The sequence below is a fragment of the Leptodactylus fuscus genome, chromosome 8 (assembly GCF_031893055.1).
Source record: "Leptodactylus fuscus isolate aLepFus1 chromosome 8, aLepFus1.hap2, whole genome shotgun sequence".
Taxonomy (NCBI): domain Eukaryota; kingdom Metazoa; phylum Chordata; class Amphibia; order Anura; family Leptodactylidae; genus Leptodactylus; species Leptodactylus fuscus.
This window is the reverse complement of record NC_134272.1, coordinates 21,259,942-21,277,133: the sequence shown is the minus strand read 5'-3', so window position 1 is coordinate 21,277,133 and position 17,192 is coordinate 21,259,942. Positions and strand designations below refer to the sequence as shown.

Genomic DNA, 17,192 nt, shown 5'->3' with positions numbered 1-17,192 from the left:
TAATGAAGATGAAATTTCCTGGACCATCTAAATAAAATAGCCATTGATTTCTTGACTTTTTGTTCTGTTCTGAAACAGAACAATCAGATCAGTGGATCAGAATCAGAGCAAATGACAAAAATAAAACAAAATTCACTCTGATAAAACCATCCTGATCTGGCAGGGGGACAAACGGAAAGCAATAATGGTGAAGCCTCCATCACATTGTGCCCGGACTATCTACATACAGTAGCCATTGACTTCTTTTCTTGGTCCTGTCCAGACACTTTCCTCCATTTCCTGTAATAAGACATATGAGCCGCCCATCCCATAATAATCTACACTACAAATGCTTCACATTTATTATTTGTTTCAGATACTTTTTTGCCCCTGGCCTAAGTGGGGTAAAAATTGACTATTGTGGTTCTGACTAGACATTATCACAAATGTGATGCATCTTTGGTGTAGATACAGTAGTTTGGGCCAAAATTTATCAACTTGCTAGGCATTTTGGTATAAATTCTTTGAAAAATGGGCATGGCTTAAATGTGTCACAATGTGCCAAAAATACACCAAAATTGTGTTGTAAAAATGTATCTCAAATTAAGCCAACTAGAAGGTTGCATAAACTTTAACTAGATAGTAAAGAATTTGCCAGAGTTTCCGTCCAGCTCCAGTCACTGTGATAAATCTGGCACATTTGTAGACTTTCTGATAATAATGTACAGCACCGTGGAATTAATATAATAATGTACAGCACCATGGAATAATATATTAATGGACAGCACCATGGAATTAATGGTGCTACATAAATAAATAAATTATTATTATTATTATAATAATAATAATAATAATAATAAATCTAGCACATTTCTAGACTTTCTGATCTAAGTTCACGGTGTATTAGACAGGATTGGTAAATCTTCCCCATTCTAATATCTTACTTTTCTCCTAGAATAATTGTTATTACACATCAAAGGGACCTACAGAAAGCGTCGATAGGATGAGGTGGCCTCATTTATCATGCTTGTACTTACCCGGCAGGAGTCCTTGCCTCCATCTTTGTACCCAGAACATATCATGCCATCCGGGATGATGGTTGTGCTGCTGTCGGTGTTGGAGTCCACATGGTAATAGTTATCACATGTTGTTCGGTCAATGATCGGAGTCATCACCTTCTGGAGAGTCTTAGGTAACGGTAAGTCCACTAAGAAATAGAGAGAATTAAGAGCTAGGAATCATTTCCCCAACAAGGAGATGAAAGTTCAGTCAGTCATTTCTTGCTGCAGTGTTTACACCACGAGAGGCTTCAGCCTAATATTTATGACCTAAGACAGTAGGTCACTTATACCTACAGAAAAGCTAGCATTTTCCATATAGGTATAATAGGGACAGAAAAGCTGTGTGGAAAAAAAATGTCGATGTGCAACACTTTTTTCATTGTGGCTTGCTAGGGGGGTCTCAGCGGAAAAGTGAAGTGACTGTCGAAAAATGCAAAATGTTGCACAATTTTTGTGCAAATAACCTTAAAAAGTTGCATATTCCTATTTTACAACCTTGTACACCAGAATTCTACAGACTTGATATACAATTGATCACTTTTTGTCTTCTGCAGCCTCCATGTGTACTCATGTATTGCAGGCTGCTCAGCCCCTTTAGGCCTCCTGCACGCCACCATAGTGGATTTATGGTCTGCAAATACTGATCCACAATCTGCACAAAAACATCTCGGCATTGCATAAGTATGTCACCCGGAATCACAGATCCTGTATGATTCCCTACAAATATGGCTAAAAATAGGACACGCTTCAGAATTTGCAGTCCTTGAATACAGCATGGACACACAGCCACAAAAATTGTAGTAATGTGCTTGGGCCCATAGAAGTGAATAGGACTGAACATTTACATACCTCCCAACTTTTCAAGAACCGAAAGAAGGACAAAATGTACGGCGTGCTTAGCGCGCTGCAGCAAATTTAGTCCCGCCCACTTTTGTGTTGACTCCGCCCATTCTCATTAATTTTCTATGTGCCCACACACAGTATAATCCTCCTACAGTCACCCGTAAATTATATGTTCCCCCTCTATCTCTCTCCCAGTTTCATATACACCCTTTATCTGTCCCCAGTTTCATGTCCCCCCTCCATCTCTGCCCCCAGTTTCATGTCCCCTCCATCTCTGCCCCCAGATTCATGTCCCCCCATCTCTGCCCCCAGATTCATGTCCCCTCCATCTCTGCCCCCAGATTCATGTCCCATCCATCTCTGCCCCCAGATTCATGTCCCTCCATCTCTGCCCCCAGATTCATGTCCCCCATCTCTGCCCCCAGATTCATGTCCCCTCCATCTCTGCCCCCAGATTCATGTGCCCACATCTCTGCCCCCAGTGTCATGCCGTCCTCTCCTTCATCTGCCCCCAGTTTCACGTTCCACCTAAGTGTACACATTACACTTACCTTCTCCTCGTTCCCCCACCGCTCTCTGCGTGCCTCTCTCTCTCACTCGCACACAGTTGTAGACGCAATGTGACGTCATCACATCGCATCTACACAGCCAGTAGGCGGCATGCAGCGGCGAAGCAAGGAGCTGAACTGTGACAGCTCCTTGCTTTAGCTGCGTATGTGTTCAACTCAGATCTGCGTCCTCTGGACACAGATCTGAGTTGAAATCGGGACATACCTCCCTCCAACCGGTACCGCGGGACACGTCACCGAAATCGTGAATGTCCCGCGGAAATCGGGACGGTTGGGAGGTATGCATTTATCCGCAATTGCAGGTAAAAACTACAGTCGTGTGCATGAGACCTCGGTGTAAAGTCCTTTAGAGGAGTTGTCTGTAGACTTGGTCTCTAGTCCTTATCTCTGCTCTATGCACAAATCTGATCTGACATCTTTACAAACAATAAAATAAAATTCAATTGTGGTTTGTCGGCTTTATGAGCATTCAGAGAAGAGGAAGACAACAGACCGAGGTGTTAGACAGAACCTCTAATGGGTTTTACAGTGAAGAAGACTGAGCAGCCTGCAATGTAGGAGTATACATACATACAATGTAAGAGTATATATATACGCTGCAGAAGACAAATGGAACAATAATTCTTATATACGCCAGTTTCAAGTACTGTATATACTAGAATATAAGCCGACTTTTTCAGCACAGTTTTTATGCATCCACATAGATACTGTCGCTTTTGTGGCTGTGTGTCCGAGCCAAATTGAAGAGCTGCAACTTATGGAGCAGGTCCTATATGTGTCCTATACCTGTCCTATATGTGTCTGCATTTGCAGCCCTATCAATTCATTTTTAATGTAAAGATCAGTGATTAATTAATGTAATTTTATTGGTATCTATTTTAATTTTTGAAATTTTCCAGTAGCTGCTGCATTCCCCCCCAGGCTTATACTCGAGTCAATATGTTTTCCCAGTTTTTTGTGGTAAAATTATATAATTAGAGGCCTCAGCTTTTATTCAGGTCAGCTTATACTAGAGTATATACGGTATGTTTCTATCCTATTTTACAGAAAATGCAATAAACCCATCGGGTTCTATTGCATGTAACTACTTCCCACCCAACATACTACTATGGGTTCCAGCTCTAACATACCACTGACACCCTGATCTAGTGACCACAAGTGGTGAAAAGATTGTTTGTGGCAGTTTAACCCCTTAGATTCTGCATTCAATAATTGCAGCCTTCAATTTGTGTATCCACAATGCATCACAGGATTCTGATGCATTGTTGTGGTTATTTTATTAGGCATTGCCAGAGCTAGGAGTATTGCCGTGTATTACTGTGACTGGTAGCCATTGTGTTCGAGTTTTCACCGCATGGGGCCCCGGCCTAAATAGCTCATTTCCTATTAAAATTAGTTTTACTCTTCTCTACTTGTATTACTCCCTACTTCATTCCCTTAACCCTAGTATTCCCTTCAATTGTTGGCGTTGTCAGACAGACATGGGTACACTGTGTCATATTTTCTGGGATTGCTCAGGAATCCACCACTTCTGGCTGGAAGTTAAGTCCCTTACTGATACCCTTTTTGTTCAAGGTGTTCCCCTGGATCCCTTCACCTATTTGCTTAATCTCCTTCCTAAACATCTGGGCATACCCTACCTTCCCTATAGGAGTTCCAGCTGTAGTGATATTCAGCCTTCTGCTTCTATGGCCATATGATTTTGTGAAGCTGCTTAAGGCAATGGCCCCACATTGTAAAAATACAGCATTTTTTTTTACAAGGACGTATATATAGGTCTTTGCAGTATTAATAGTGGACCGTCCATAAAAGTCAATGGGAGGTTTGGAAGTAGTTAAGTAGTCTGTGTCTTTGTGGTGTTAAATTTTTCACCGGTGTAATAATCTGGCTCTTAAACTCAAAAACAATTCTTAAAGCTGCCTCTCACCTCCTGGGGTTATTGAGCCCCAGCCGGTTACCCAGCATTCCATACCACAGGGGAAGGTGACGGAGGCTGATGGCAGACAGATGGGCATGATGTACTTGGTGTAGGTGACAGGACTGGAGAGCTTCACCAGAGCGATGTCCCCTTTGGATCCAGTACCAGTATACCAGAGATGTTTGATGATGTGAATAACATTAGAGATGACGGTATGATTATCCGGCACTGATAACTGGTACGTCCCCAGGTATACGGTGTAGTCAGGTGGTGAGACAGAGCTGGGAAGGATAAGATGTGATGATTATATACAATGTAAAGTGACACAACACAATACAATATTCCCTTATCTATATCATGTATAATAGATGTATTATCATATATAACACTTACTATGCAAAGCAGTGAGCGGCAGTCAGGACCCACTGGCTGGAGATCAAGGACCCACCACAGATATGAGAGCCCTGGAACCGCAGACTGATCTGCCAGGGCCATTCTCCATCCGCAGCGTCCGTGCCCCCTACTATCCGGTTATTGACCAATGGAGATCCGCACACAGGTGGGGAGGGGGTCGCTGGAATTAAATCATATTAAAAGGCAGATCGAGAAAAGTGAAATTGTATAAATTACAGAGGAATCCATTCTCTCACTACAATCTATGGAGCTTAAAATCAGCAAATCAGTGCAATGTTGTTTTAATGAATTGTATTACTTTGTTCCTTTAGTAATATTGTCTGATTTTGTAAAAAAAAAAAAAAAAATCAATATAGTCTTGATGCTCGATTCTATCTAGTGCTGGATGTGATATTAATATTAGTACATGTAGTCAGTGTGAGATCGGGCCACAGAAGAACGAGGAAACCTTTTTTGTCTTACAATGTAATATGGAATATTATTTCTGCTATGGAGATTATTGATTCCTTATTACCAAAAATAGAAGGTAGAGGAAATAATCTAGAAGAAAATGAGTCTACTCATGATAAACATCTTCCCCGAGTCTTGGCTTCATTGTAGCGTCTCCTCCTTACCTGTAGATTTAGACGTAGCTATCGATATAGTTGTAGAAGTAGCTGTAAAGTTAAGACCTGTGCCACATTCAAGGGAAGGTGGAGGAATATTTACAAGGTCAGTGAAGGTCACATTTGGTACATAGCTCTGGATCCATGATGTATAGACTGGTACCAGGGTGTACACCCCAGGGCGATACGATTCAGCACAGCCATATCTCAAGCTTACAACTCCAGCTTGGTACCAGGCACCCTGTACCTTACACACTAGGGGTCCCCCGGAGTCTCCCTGGAAGACATCAATGATTCTACTGAAATCTCCAATGATAGATCAATATTATCAGAACTGAACAAACACATCAGTGGATCAGAGTCAGAGGAAATGATGAAAATAAAACAAAATTCACTCTGATAAAACCATCCTGATCTGGCAGGGGGACAAACGGTAAGTAATAATGAAGGTTCTGTACTGAAGGTGAAACTTCCATCACACTGTGCCCGGACCATCTACATACAGTAGTCATTGACTTCTTTTCTTCTTTTCTTGGTGCTGTCCAGACACTTTCCTCCATTTCCGGTAATAGGACACATGAGCCGCCCATCCCATAATAATCTGCACTACAAATGCTCCACATTTATTATTTGTTTTAGATACTTTTTTGCACCTTGTTCAAGAAGGGGGTATGGCCTAGTGGGGTAAAAATTTTGATGCATGGGCCTACGTTTACTATTGTGGTTCCAACTAGACACTATCACAAACGTGGTGCATCTTTGGTTTACATAGTTTGGGCCAAAATTTTTCAAATTGATAGACATGTTGGTGTAAATTCTCTGAAAAAGGGGCACAATGTGCCAAAAATACATCAAAATTGTTTTCTAATGTATCTCAAAGTAAGCAAACTAGAAGGTGATATAAACTTTGAGTAACAGTAAACAATGATCCAGATTTACCATCCAACTCCAGTCACTGTGATAAATCTGCCAATCCCTTCACTGGCTACCCATTGCCCAGTGAATAGAGTTCAAAATACTAACACCGACATACAAGTCATCCACAACCTCTCCCCTCCATATACCTCTGTCTTAATCTCCCGCTACCTGCCCACATGTAACCTCTGATCCTCCAAAGACCTCCTACTCCACTCTGCTCTTATCCACTTTTCATACAACCATCTACAAGATTTCCCCTGTGCATCCCCCATATTCTGGAACTCCTTACCAAGACACATAAGACTGACCCTCACAATCACAGGCTTCAAGAAGGCTGTGAAGACTCACCTATTCAGGAAGGCAATCTATCACAATCTAGCACATTTCTAGACTTTCTGATCTAAGTTCACGGTGTATTAGAGAGGATTAGTAAATCTGCCCCATTCTAATATCTTACTTTTTCTCATGTATTAATCATTATTATACATCAAAGTAATATAGAGGAAGCTTCAATAGAAGGAGGAGGCCTAATTTCTCATGCTTTTACTTACCTGGCAGGAGTCCTTGCCTCCTTCTATGTAACCAGAACATATCATGTCTTCCAGGATGATGGGTGTGCCGCTGTTGGTGGTGGAGTTGACATGGTAGTAGTTATCACATGTTGTTTGGTCAATGATTGGTGTCATCACCTTCTGGAGAGTCTTAGGGTACGGTAAGTTCACTAGAAAATACAGAGAATTAAGGGCTAGGAACAGGGTCGGACTGGCCCACCGGGTAATCGGGAAATTCTCCAGTGGGCCCCGAGCCCCAACTATTAATCCTCATTTTGTTAATGCAAATGCTTTTGTCAGAGGCCTGATCATGCCCCTCACTATCCAGATCAGTCCTTTAACCAATGCATTTGCATTGGCAAATGAGGATTAATAGTGGTCACTACCTTCTTCTAGACCAGGCGTCGGCAACCCCTGCACGCAGCACAGGACGCTCCTCCTTCTCTTAATATAGACAGAGGAAAGCCCAGGAGGTGCGAGGACCCTGCTCCTGTGTTTGCATCCTGCATAGATGAGGAGGAGAGGAGAGGAAGCTCCATACAGTAAAGTGAAAATAAAACACACAGGTACATGCTGGTATTACTGTTACTAATAATGTCAGGCTTTGGGGGTTATAACTTTAGTTTTAGTAACTTCATTTGGCTCACCTTAATAACCGCATAATGTCCCTCATATTAACCCCTGTGTGCCTAACTTAAGAGTTACTAATATGTGAGACATATGGGGGTACTAATATAGGACCTCAATGATGAAGAAACCTAATTATTACCTCCATATGTCTCACCTATCAGTAACCCTTATGTGAGGTATGCAGGGGTTAATGTGGTGTTGTGGTGTTCTGTTTGTAAAATATAAAATAATCTTTCAATAAAAACTGCAGTTAAAAAAAAAGTTTACTCCAGAATAAAAAAGGTGGGCATATTTGGTACTGAGGAGTAATAATTCATACTATAACACATACATACACATTGTACCTGTGTACCCTACCTTCCCTATAGGAGTTCCAGCTGTAGTGATAATCAGCTTTTTGCATTTACAGACACATGATTTTGTGAAGCTTCTTAAGGCAGAAGCCCCACATTGCGAAAATGCAGCATTGTTTTACACGTATATATATATATATATATATATATATATATATATATATATATATATATATATATATACATATATATATATATTGTAGGTCTTGGAAGTATTAATAGTGGACCATCCATAAAAGTCGATGGATGATTCGTAAGTAGTTAAGTAGCAAACTAATCTGTGTCTTTGTGGTGTTAAATTTTTTCCCAGTGTAATAATTTGGCTCCTGAACTCAAGAACATAAAGCCGCCCCTCACCTCCTGAGTTTATTGTACCCCAGCCGGTTACCCAGCATTTCATGCCACAGGGGAGGGTGACGGAGGCCGATGGCAGACAGATGGGCATGATGTACTTGGTGTAGGTGACAGGACTGGAGAGCTTCACCAGAGCAATGTCCCCTTTGGATTCAATACTTGTATACAAGGGATGTACAATGATGTCACTAACATTCGAGATGACGGTATGATTATCCGGCACTGATAACTGGTACGTCCCCAGGTATACGGTGTAGTCAGGTGGAGAGTCAGAGCTGGGAATGATAAGATGTGATGATCATATACAATGTAAAGTGACACAATATAATACATCTCTCTCATCTATATCATGTATAATAGATATCTATATATATATAAAACTCAAAATCTGTAGTAGTCTGCTCTATACAAATCCAGAGTTCTTGCCCAATTTGGGTGAAATTTGGCACACCCCCTCTCCACCTACAAGAGCAGAATACTGCGCACGTTGCATCTCACTAGCGTCCCCCCGTCATGAGATACATATAATGGAGAAAAGTGAAAGCAAAAGTGCCGAGGGAAAAACAACAGTTGTGACTAACAGTAACGGATTATAGTGACGGCGCCAAAGAGTCGCTGCTGAAGGGGCCGCACCACCACACACAAACACCATATGAACATCACACAGACAGCACATAGACACCAACCCACAAGCACAACACCACACAAATGTGGCTTCATGAATATGCAATACTTGCTCCTAAAAATGATAGTGTCAGCTCCATAAATGTACTAATTCAGGGAAGGCTGCCAGGTCTAGAAACCACATACATGTCCATTGATTCATCCATGGAGAGTGAACAAGCCGTAACTAGAGATGAGTGAGCAGTATTCGTTCGAATATCGAATCCTATTATAGTCTATGGGAAAAAACGGGAATGTTGTTCCGGTTTCCATGGAAACCAAAGTTCAACACCTTGGATCCTCCAAGTTCCGGAAGTAGCAGGATGAGGAGCACGAGGAGGTTTTTGCATTGAATTCAATGGAATTTTCCCGCGTGGTATTCGACCGATACGAGTATTCGATCGAATAGTAGTATTCGATCGAACACTACTCGCTCATCTCTAGCCGTAACGTATCCATTGGAGTTCCAGAATTCTTTGGGGCCTCCTGGGATGCCACCGTATAAGTTCACTTTAAAAATAGGAGCCACAATAATTTTGCTTCGGAACCTTGACCAACCAAAAATGTGTAACGGCACAAGATTGTGCATTAAGAGTCTCCTGCCCAATGTTATTGAAGCCACTATTCTTATGGGAAACTCTAAGGGAGTAAATGTTTTCATTCTGCGTATTCCTTTGCTACCAAGCGACATGCCCTTCAATTTTAAGCATCTGCAGTTCCCAATCCGACTTGCATTTGCTATGACTATAAACAAAGCACAAGGTCAATCACTTAAAGTAGCGGGCAATAATTTGGAGAGCCCGTGTTTTTCACATGGACAGTTCTACTTGCTCTTGAGTGGGTAACCCCAAAAATCGTTTCATATACAGGTATGCACCTGAAGGTAAAAGCAGAAACATTGTTACCAAGAAGCACCACAATAGATAGTTGTATAACTGTAAACCAATGTTTAGTCTTTGGTCTGTGAACTACTTATAGCTTACACAGGAGGTAGAGGGAAGAGTTGCACTATGTTGTTAATTGGGTGTAAAGGTTTTATGTGTTTGTATAAGGTGCATACATTTTAATTTTTATTTAAAAAAAAAAAAACAGTTAAAAAATAGATGTAATAGTTTATACTACATAATATACAGTCCTATGAAAAAGTTTGGGCACCCCTATTAATCTTAATCATTTTTAGTTCTAAATATTTTGGTGTTTATAACAGCCATTTCAGTTTGATATATCTAATAACTGATGGACACAGTAATATTTCAGGATTGAAATGAGGTTTATTGTACTAACAGAAAATGTGCAATATGCATTAAACCAAAATTTGACCGGTGCAAAAGTATGGGCACCTCAACAGAAAAGTGACATTAATATTTAGTAGATCCTCCTTTTGCAAAGATAACAGCCTCTAGTCGCTTCCTGTAGCCTTTAATCAGTTCCTGGATCCTGGATAAAGGTATTTTGGACAAACAATTCAAGTTCAGTTAAGTTAGATGGTCGCCGAGCATGGACAGCCTGCTTCAAATCATCCCACAGATGTTCAATGATATTCAGGTCTGGGGACTGGGATGGCCATTCCAGAACATTGTAATTGTTCCTCTGCATGAATGCCTGAGGATTTGGAGCGGTGTTTTGGATCATTGTCTTGCTGAAATATCCATCCCCGGCGTAACTTCAACTTCGTCACTGATTCTTGAACATTATTCTCAAGAATCTGCTGATACTGAGTGGAATCCATGCGACTCTCAACTTTAACAAGATTCCCGATGCCGGCATTGGCCACACAGCCCCAAAGCATGATGGAACCTCCACCAAATTTTACAGTGGGTAGCATGTGTTTTTCTTGGAATGCTGTTTCTTTTTGGACGCCATGCATAACGCCTTTTTTTTATAACCAAACAACTCAATTTTTGTTTCCAAAATGAAGCTGCCTTGTCCAAATGTGCTTTTTCATACCTCAGGCAACTCTATTTGTGGCGTACGTGCAGAAACGGCTTCTTTCTCATCACTCTCCCATACAGCTTCTATTTGTGCAAAGTGCGCTGTATAGTTGACCGATGCACAGTGACACCATCTGCAGCAAGATGATGCTGCAGCTCTTTGGAGGTGGTCTGTGGATTGTCCTTGACTGTTCTCACCATTCTTCTTCTCTGCCTTTCTGATATTTTTCTTGGCCTGCCACTTCTGGGCTTAACAAGAACTGTCCCTGTGGTCTTCCATTTCCTTACTATGTTCCTCACAGTGGAAACTGACAGGTTAAATCTCTGAGACAACTTTTTGTATCCTTCCCCTGAACAACTATGTTGAACAATCTTTGTTTTCAGATCATTTGAGAGTTGTTTTGAGTAGCCCATGATGCCACTCTTCAGAGGAGATTCAAATAGGAGATCAACTTGCAATTGGCCACCTTAAATACCTTTTCTTATGATTGGATACATCTGGCTATGAAGTTCAAAGCTCACTGAGGTTACAAAACCAATTTTGTGCTTCAGTAAGTCAGTAAAACGTAGTTAGGGGAATTCAAATCAATAAAATGATAAGGGTGCCCATACTTTTGCACCGGTCAAATTTTGGTTTAATGCATATTGCACATTTTCTGTTAGTACAATAAACCTCATTTCAATCCTGAAATATTACTGTGTCCATCAGTTATTAGATATATCAAACTGAAATGGCTGTTGCAAACACCAAAATATTTAGAACAAAAAATGATTAAGATTAATAGGGGTGCCCAAACTTTTTCATAGGACTGTATATTGAATATGTAAAATCAATAAAAATGTTGAAATAAAAAAAAAAGTTGTTCACATCAATGTCACGACAAAATAGGAAAATGCCAAAATAATAAAAATGTGGAAAAAAGATTTACTGTAGCTCTGAAAATGTCAATTTTAGTGTGACACAGAAAATTTTACTTTAGCATAACCAACAGTCTAACATATTTTCTGCAAGCGAAGCCGCCGGGTACTCTACTAGTATCATCATATATAACACTTACTTTACAAAGCAGTGAGCGGCAGTCAGGACCCACTGGGTGGAGATCAAGGACCCACCACAGATATGAGAGCCCCGGTACCGCAGACTGATCTGCCAGGGCCATTCTCCATCCGCAGCGTCCGTGCCCCCTACTATCCGGGTATTGACCAATGGAGATCCGCACACAGGTGGGGAAGGGGTCACTGAAATTAAATAAAATCATGATAAACAGATCAAGAAAAGTGAAATTGTATAAATTACAAAACCAGGGGAATCCATTCTCTCACTACAATCTATGGAGCTTGAAATCAGCAAATCAGTGTAATGTTGTTTTAATGAATTGTATTACTTTGTTCCTTTAGTAATATTGTCTGATTTTGTACAAAAAAGAAAAATTAAGGGGCCACACGGTGGCTCAATGGTTAGCACTGCAGCTTTGCAGCACTGGAGTCCTGGTGTTCAAATCCCACCAAGGGCAAAAAAAAAAAAAAAATCCTCAGGGAGTTTGTATGTTCTCCCCGTGTTTGCATGGATTTCCATCCCATATTCCAAAAAGACATACTGATACGGAAAAATGTACATTGTGAGCTCTGTGTGGGGCTCACAATCTACATTAAAAAAGAAAAATTAATATAGTCTTGATGCTCGATTCTATCTAATGCTGGATCTGATATTAATATTAGTACATGTAGTCAGTGTGAGATCGGGCCACAGAAGAACGAGGAAACCTGCTGGCTGGTGAGCTGCTGCTTTCTGTTATCTGCCTATTATTTGTCTTACAGTGTAATATTGAATATTATTTCTGTTATGGAGATTATTGATTCCTTATTATCAAAAATAGAAGGTAGAGGAAATAATCTAAAAGAAAATGAGTCTACTCATGATAAACATCTTCCCCGAGTCTTGGCCTCATTATAGCGTCTCCTCCTTACCTGGTGATGTAGAGTTCTCAACACCTGTGCCACAGACAAGGGAAGGTGGAGGAATATTTACAAGGTCAGTGAAGGTCACATCTGGCACGTAGCTCTGGATCCATGATGTATAGACTGGTAACAGGGTGTACACCCCCGGGCGATACGATGCAGCACAGCCATATCTCCAGTTTACAATTCCAGCTTGGTACCAAGCACCCTGGACCTTACACACTAGGGGTCCCCCGCCGTCCCCCTGAAAGACATCAATGATTCTACTGAAATCTCCAATGATATATCAATATTATCAGAACAGAACAAACAGATCAGTGGATCAGAGTCAGAGGAAATGATGAAAATAAAGCAAAATTCACTCTGATAAAACCATCCTGATCTGGCAGGGGGACAAACAGAAAGTAATAATGAAGGTTCTGTACTGAAGGTGAAACTTCCATCACACTGTGCCCGGACCATCTACATACAGTAGTCATTGACTTCTTTTCTTGGTGCTGTCCAGACACTTTCCTCCATTTCCGGTAATAGGACACATGAGCTGCCCATCCCGTAATAATCTACACTACAAATGCTCCACATTTATTATTTGTTTCAGATACTTTTTTGCACCTTGTTCAAGAAGAGGGTATGGCCTAGTGGGGTAAAAATTTTGATGCATGGGCCTACGTTTAATATTGTGGTTCCGACTAGACACTATCACAAACGTGGTGCATCTTTGGTTTACATAGTTTGGGCCAAAATTTTTCAAATTGATAGACATGTTGGTGTAAATTCTCTGAAAAAGGGGCACAATGTGCCAAAAATACACCAACATTGTGTCCTAAAAATGTATCTCAAAGTAAGCCAACTAGAAGGTGATGTAAACTTTGAGTAGACAGTAAAGAATTCGCCAGAGTTACCATCCAACTCCAGTCACTGTGATAAATCTGCCAATCCCTTCACTGGCTACCTGTTGCCCAGTGAATAGAGTTCAAAATACTAACACTGACATACAAAGCCATCCACAACCTGTCCCCTCCATATACCTCTGACCTTACCTCCTGCTACCTACCCACATGTAACCTCCGCTCTACTCTCCGCTCTGCTCTTATCCGATCTTCACACAACCATCTCCATGATTTCTCCCGTGCATCCCCCATACTCTGGAACTCCTTACCAAGACACATAAGACTGACCCCCACAATCACAAGCTTCAAGAAGGCCCTGAAGACTCCCCTATTCAGGAAAGCCTACAACCCCCAATAACACTACTGCCATCACACTGCCATCTGACCAGTCTCTCCCCGCACCTTCCATCTCTAGCCCTCTTCTCTCATAGACTGTAATCCATTGCGGGCAGGGCCCTCTATCCCACTGTGCCAGTCGGTCATTGTTAGTATTACATTTGTTTGTATATTTTGTGTACTGTATGTAAACCCTCAAATGTAAAGCAAAATGGAATTAATACAATAATGTACAGCACCATGGAATTAATATAATAATGTACAATACCATAGAATTAATATAATAATTAGAGATGAGCGAACACCGTTCGATCGAATAGGTATTCGATCGAATATCAGGCCGTTCGAGGTATTCGTTTCCAATCGAATACCACGAGGCAAGCACAGTAAAAATTTGTATCCCCTCCCACCTTCCCTGACACGTTTTTTGTACCAATAACTGTGCAGGGGAGGCGGGACAGGAACTACGATAACGGAGGCAATGAAAAAAATTGAAAAAACCCATTGGCTGCACATGTGACCTCCCATTTATAAGAATAGCCAGTGACATCTTCGTGTCATTTTGCGGCTTGTAGATGTAGGGACAGACGTGCTGCTGAGGGCTAGAGGGTATTAGCTTCTAGTAGGCAGGGAAAAACTGATGTTATGTACGCGTGCAGGCGCAAGGGACAGCACACCAAGAGAAGTAGTAACGGCTAGGCCCAGCATAGCGAGGTGCCACAGCTGCCATCTGGTGCTGGAAGGCCTGGGTATCCAGAAGCATAAACGCCAACATCTCCAGGGCCAGCAGTTTTTAGATGAGGCCGTTGAAGGCTTGGGCATGTGGGTGGCTTGCACTGTACTTCTGCCTGCAATGAAACGCCTGGGAGATGGGGAGTGGCTGGGAAGAGGCGCATGATGGTTCAGGCAAAAAGGTTGGATGGGGGTGAACTCCCCAAAGTGTCAGAGACAGATGTGTAGGTGTCCAGGCTGGTAGTCTGGACTGCAGCACCAGCACTGTAAACAGTGGAAGAGGCAGTGTCGGCAACGCCGTGCGACGATTGTCCTGCGATGATTGTCCTGCGTTTGCTCTCTCCCACTGAGCCCAGGGCTTGCCTTCCAAATGACAGCACACGCAAGAGGTGGTAAGGTTGCTGTTTTCAGAGCCCCTACTCAGTTTAGACTTGCAAAGTGTGCAAACCGCACTAAATTTGTCATGTAACTGACATGTAAATGATGGGTCTATCCACTGGCTGTTCATCTTGATGAAAGTCAGCCGGTCAGCACTGTCAGCTGACAGCCGGCTGTGCTTATCCGTGATGATGCTACCGGCTGTGCTGAAGACGCTTTCCAATAGCATGCTGGCGTCAGAGCAGGAAAGGACCTCCAATACGTATAGCACAAGTTCCAGCCACAAGTCCAACATGGAGACCCAATAGGTGTAGGGCGCAGAGGGATCGGAGAGAACAGGGCTGGGGTTGGCCAGGTACTCCCGCAACATGTGCCTATACTTGTCCCTCCTGGTGACACTAGGCCCTTCAGTGGCGGTAGTTTGGCCAGGGGGTACCGCTAGCCTCCTGTGTGACAATGAGATCATCTGCCACTTTGTCTTCCTCCTCTTCCTCCATCAACATATGCTGTGAAGCAGACAACAGTGTGCACTGTGGAATGGTTTTGCTCCTATGCCCGACTCCTCAGCATACAATGCGTTATCCCTGATGGCGAGGAGGGATTCTTGCATCACACACAGGAGCGGGATTGTTACACTCACTAGTGCATCGTCACAGCTTGACTCACTTGGTGGACTCCTCAAAGACATGGAAAGATCTCGCATAAGTCTGCCAACATGGGCAAGTATTGCATGAGTGGCTAGTACACGGAAAATCTTTGGCCTTGCTGCCTCTGGACATGCCTCTGCCTCTAGCCACCTTTTTTCCTGCTTAGCTTGCCTCCACATCTACATTACTTTCCCCGCTATACATCAAGCCTGTCCATGTCGGGTCGGTGGCCTCGTTGTCCACCAACTCCTCTTCCAATTGCTTACTTTCCACTTACTGCAAACCGGACATAATCACACCTTGCCCTGATGGCAACTGTGTCTCGTCATCATCACTGAGGCCCAGAAATGGTGGTTGCGGTTCCACAACCACAAAACTTGTAGGAAATGGCGGATGCTCCAGTATTTGGGCATCAGGACACACAAAGTCGTCTGGTAGCTCCTGCGATTCGGGAAGTGGTTCAACAGAGGGAGAGACAGTAAAAGGACCCGAAAAGAGATCCTGGGAGGGGGCAAGGGTGGGATGACTCTGTTGGGAAGATTGGGCATGTTGGGAGGAAGTAGGGGCAGACTCTTGGGTATGAAGACGACTGCAGGTAGTGGCTGACTGGGTGGTAGAAAAGCAGCTGGAAGCATTATCCACTAGCCATTGTAACACCTGTTCCTGGTGCTCAGGCCTGGTCTGTGTTGTACCCTGCACCCTGCTTAATGCAGCTGTCATATCAGGAATTGTGATGAGCACATGCTAATGTTGATGAACCCTTGGGTTTTGGAGATGGAACTCTATAAAAGGTCTCTGCTGCTCACACACCCTGCTCAACATATGGTATCTAGGGTTTCAGCATGTAGTGACCTCGCAGAACAGCCGGTGCTTCAGGCAGATGTAGGCGTTGCTGGAGTGTATTGAGGCTAGCAGCAGCTACTGTAGACTTGTCAAAGTGAGCACACAAGCGCTGCACTTTCACCAGTAGCTCGTGTAAACGTTTTTAAAAACCATTGCACCAATAAGTTGAAAACATGGTCCAGGCATGGACCGTGTTGGAGACTGGCAAGCTCGAGAGCCGCTACCAGGTTCGGTCCATTATCACACACGACAAAAATTCCTGGCCCCAGGTGCAGCGGGGAAAAACACACTGTCATATCATCCAGGATGGCATCCCTCACCTCGGAGGCACTGTGCTGTCTGTCCCCCAAGCTGATGAGCTTCAGTACGGCCTGCTGACCTCTCCCCACGCAAGTGTTGCAGCGTTTCCGGCTCGTAGCTGGGGTTGATTTAACGGCGGAGGAGGGTGGTGTTTCAGCACTCCTGCCAGGAATATTGGGCAGGGAGACAAGGCAGGCCGCCACAGTTTGCGACCCAGTCCCAGCCTCAACTACATTCAACCAGTGTGCCGTGATTGAGATCTAGCGTCCCTGGCTGCATGCACTTGTCCACGCGTCGGTGGTCAAGGGGAACTTTGTG

The 17,192-nt window shown here is 42.9% G+C and overlaps 1 protein-coding gene across 1 annotated transcript in view; it reads right to left on the bottom strand.

Annotated features, from left to right (window-relative positions):
* Positions 1 to 882: 882 nt before the first annotated feature.
* The window catches only part of LOC142217177 (transmembrane protease serine 9-like), a 71,922-nt gene continuing 55,612 nt past the window's right edge, over positions 883 to 17,192 (bottom strand). Inside the window, exons 15-23 of the mRNA XM_075285367.1 lie at positions 12,758 to 12,992; positions 11,848 to 12,028; positions 8,199 to 8,470; positions 6,859 to 7,028; positions 5,399 to 5,666; positions 4,764 to 4,944; positions 4,380 to 4,651; positions 1,017 to 1,186; positions 883 to 930 (exon numbers count right to left, since the gene is read on the bottom strand). Of these exons, the coding sequence (XP_075141468.1) occupies positions 883 to 930; positions 1,017 to 1,186; positions 4,380 to 4,651; positions 4,764 to 4,944; positions 5,399 to 5,666; positions 6,859 to 7,028; positions 8,199 to 8,470; positions 11,848 to 12,028; positions 12,758 to 12,992 (1,797 nt within the window). The remainder of the gene's footprint in view (positions 931 to 1,016; positions 1,187 to 4,379; positions 4,652 to 4,763; positions 4,945 to 5,398; positions 5,667 to 6,858; positions 7,029 to 8,198; positions 8,471 to 11,847; positions 12,029 to 12,757; positions 12,993 to 17,192) is intronic.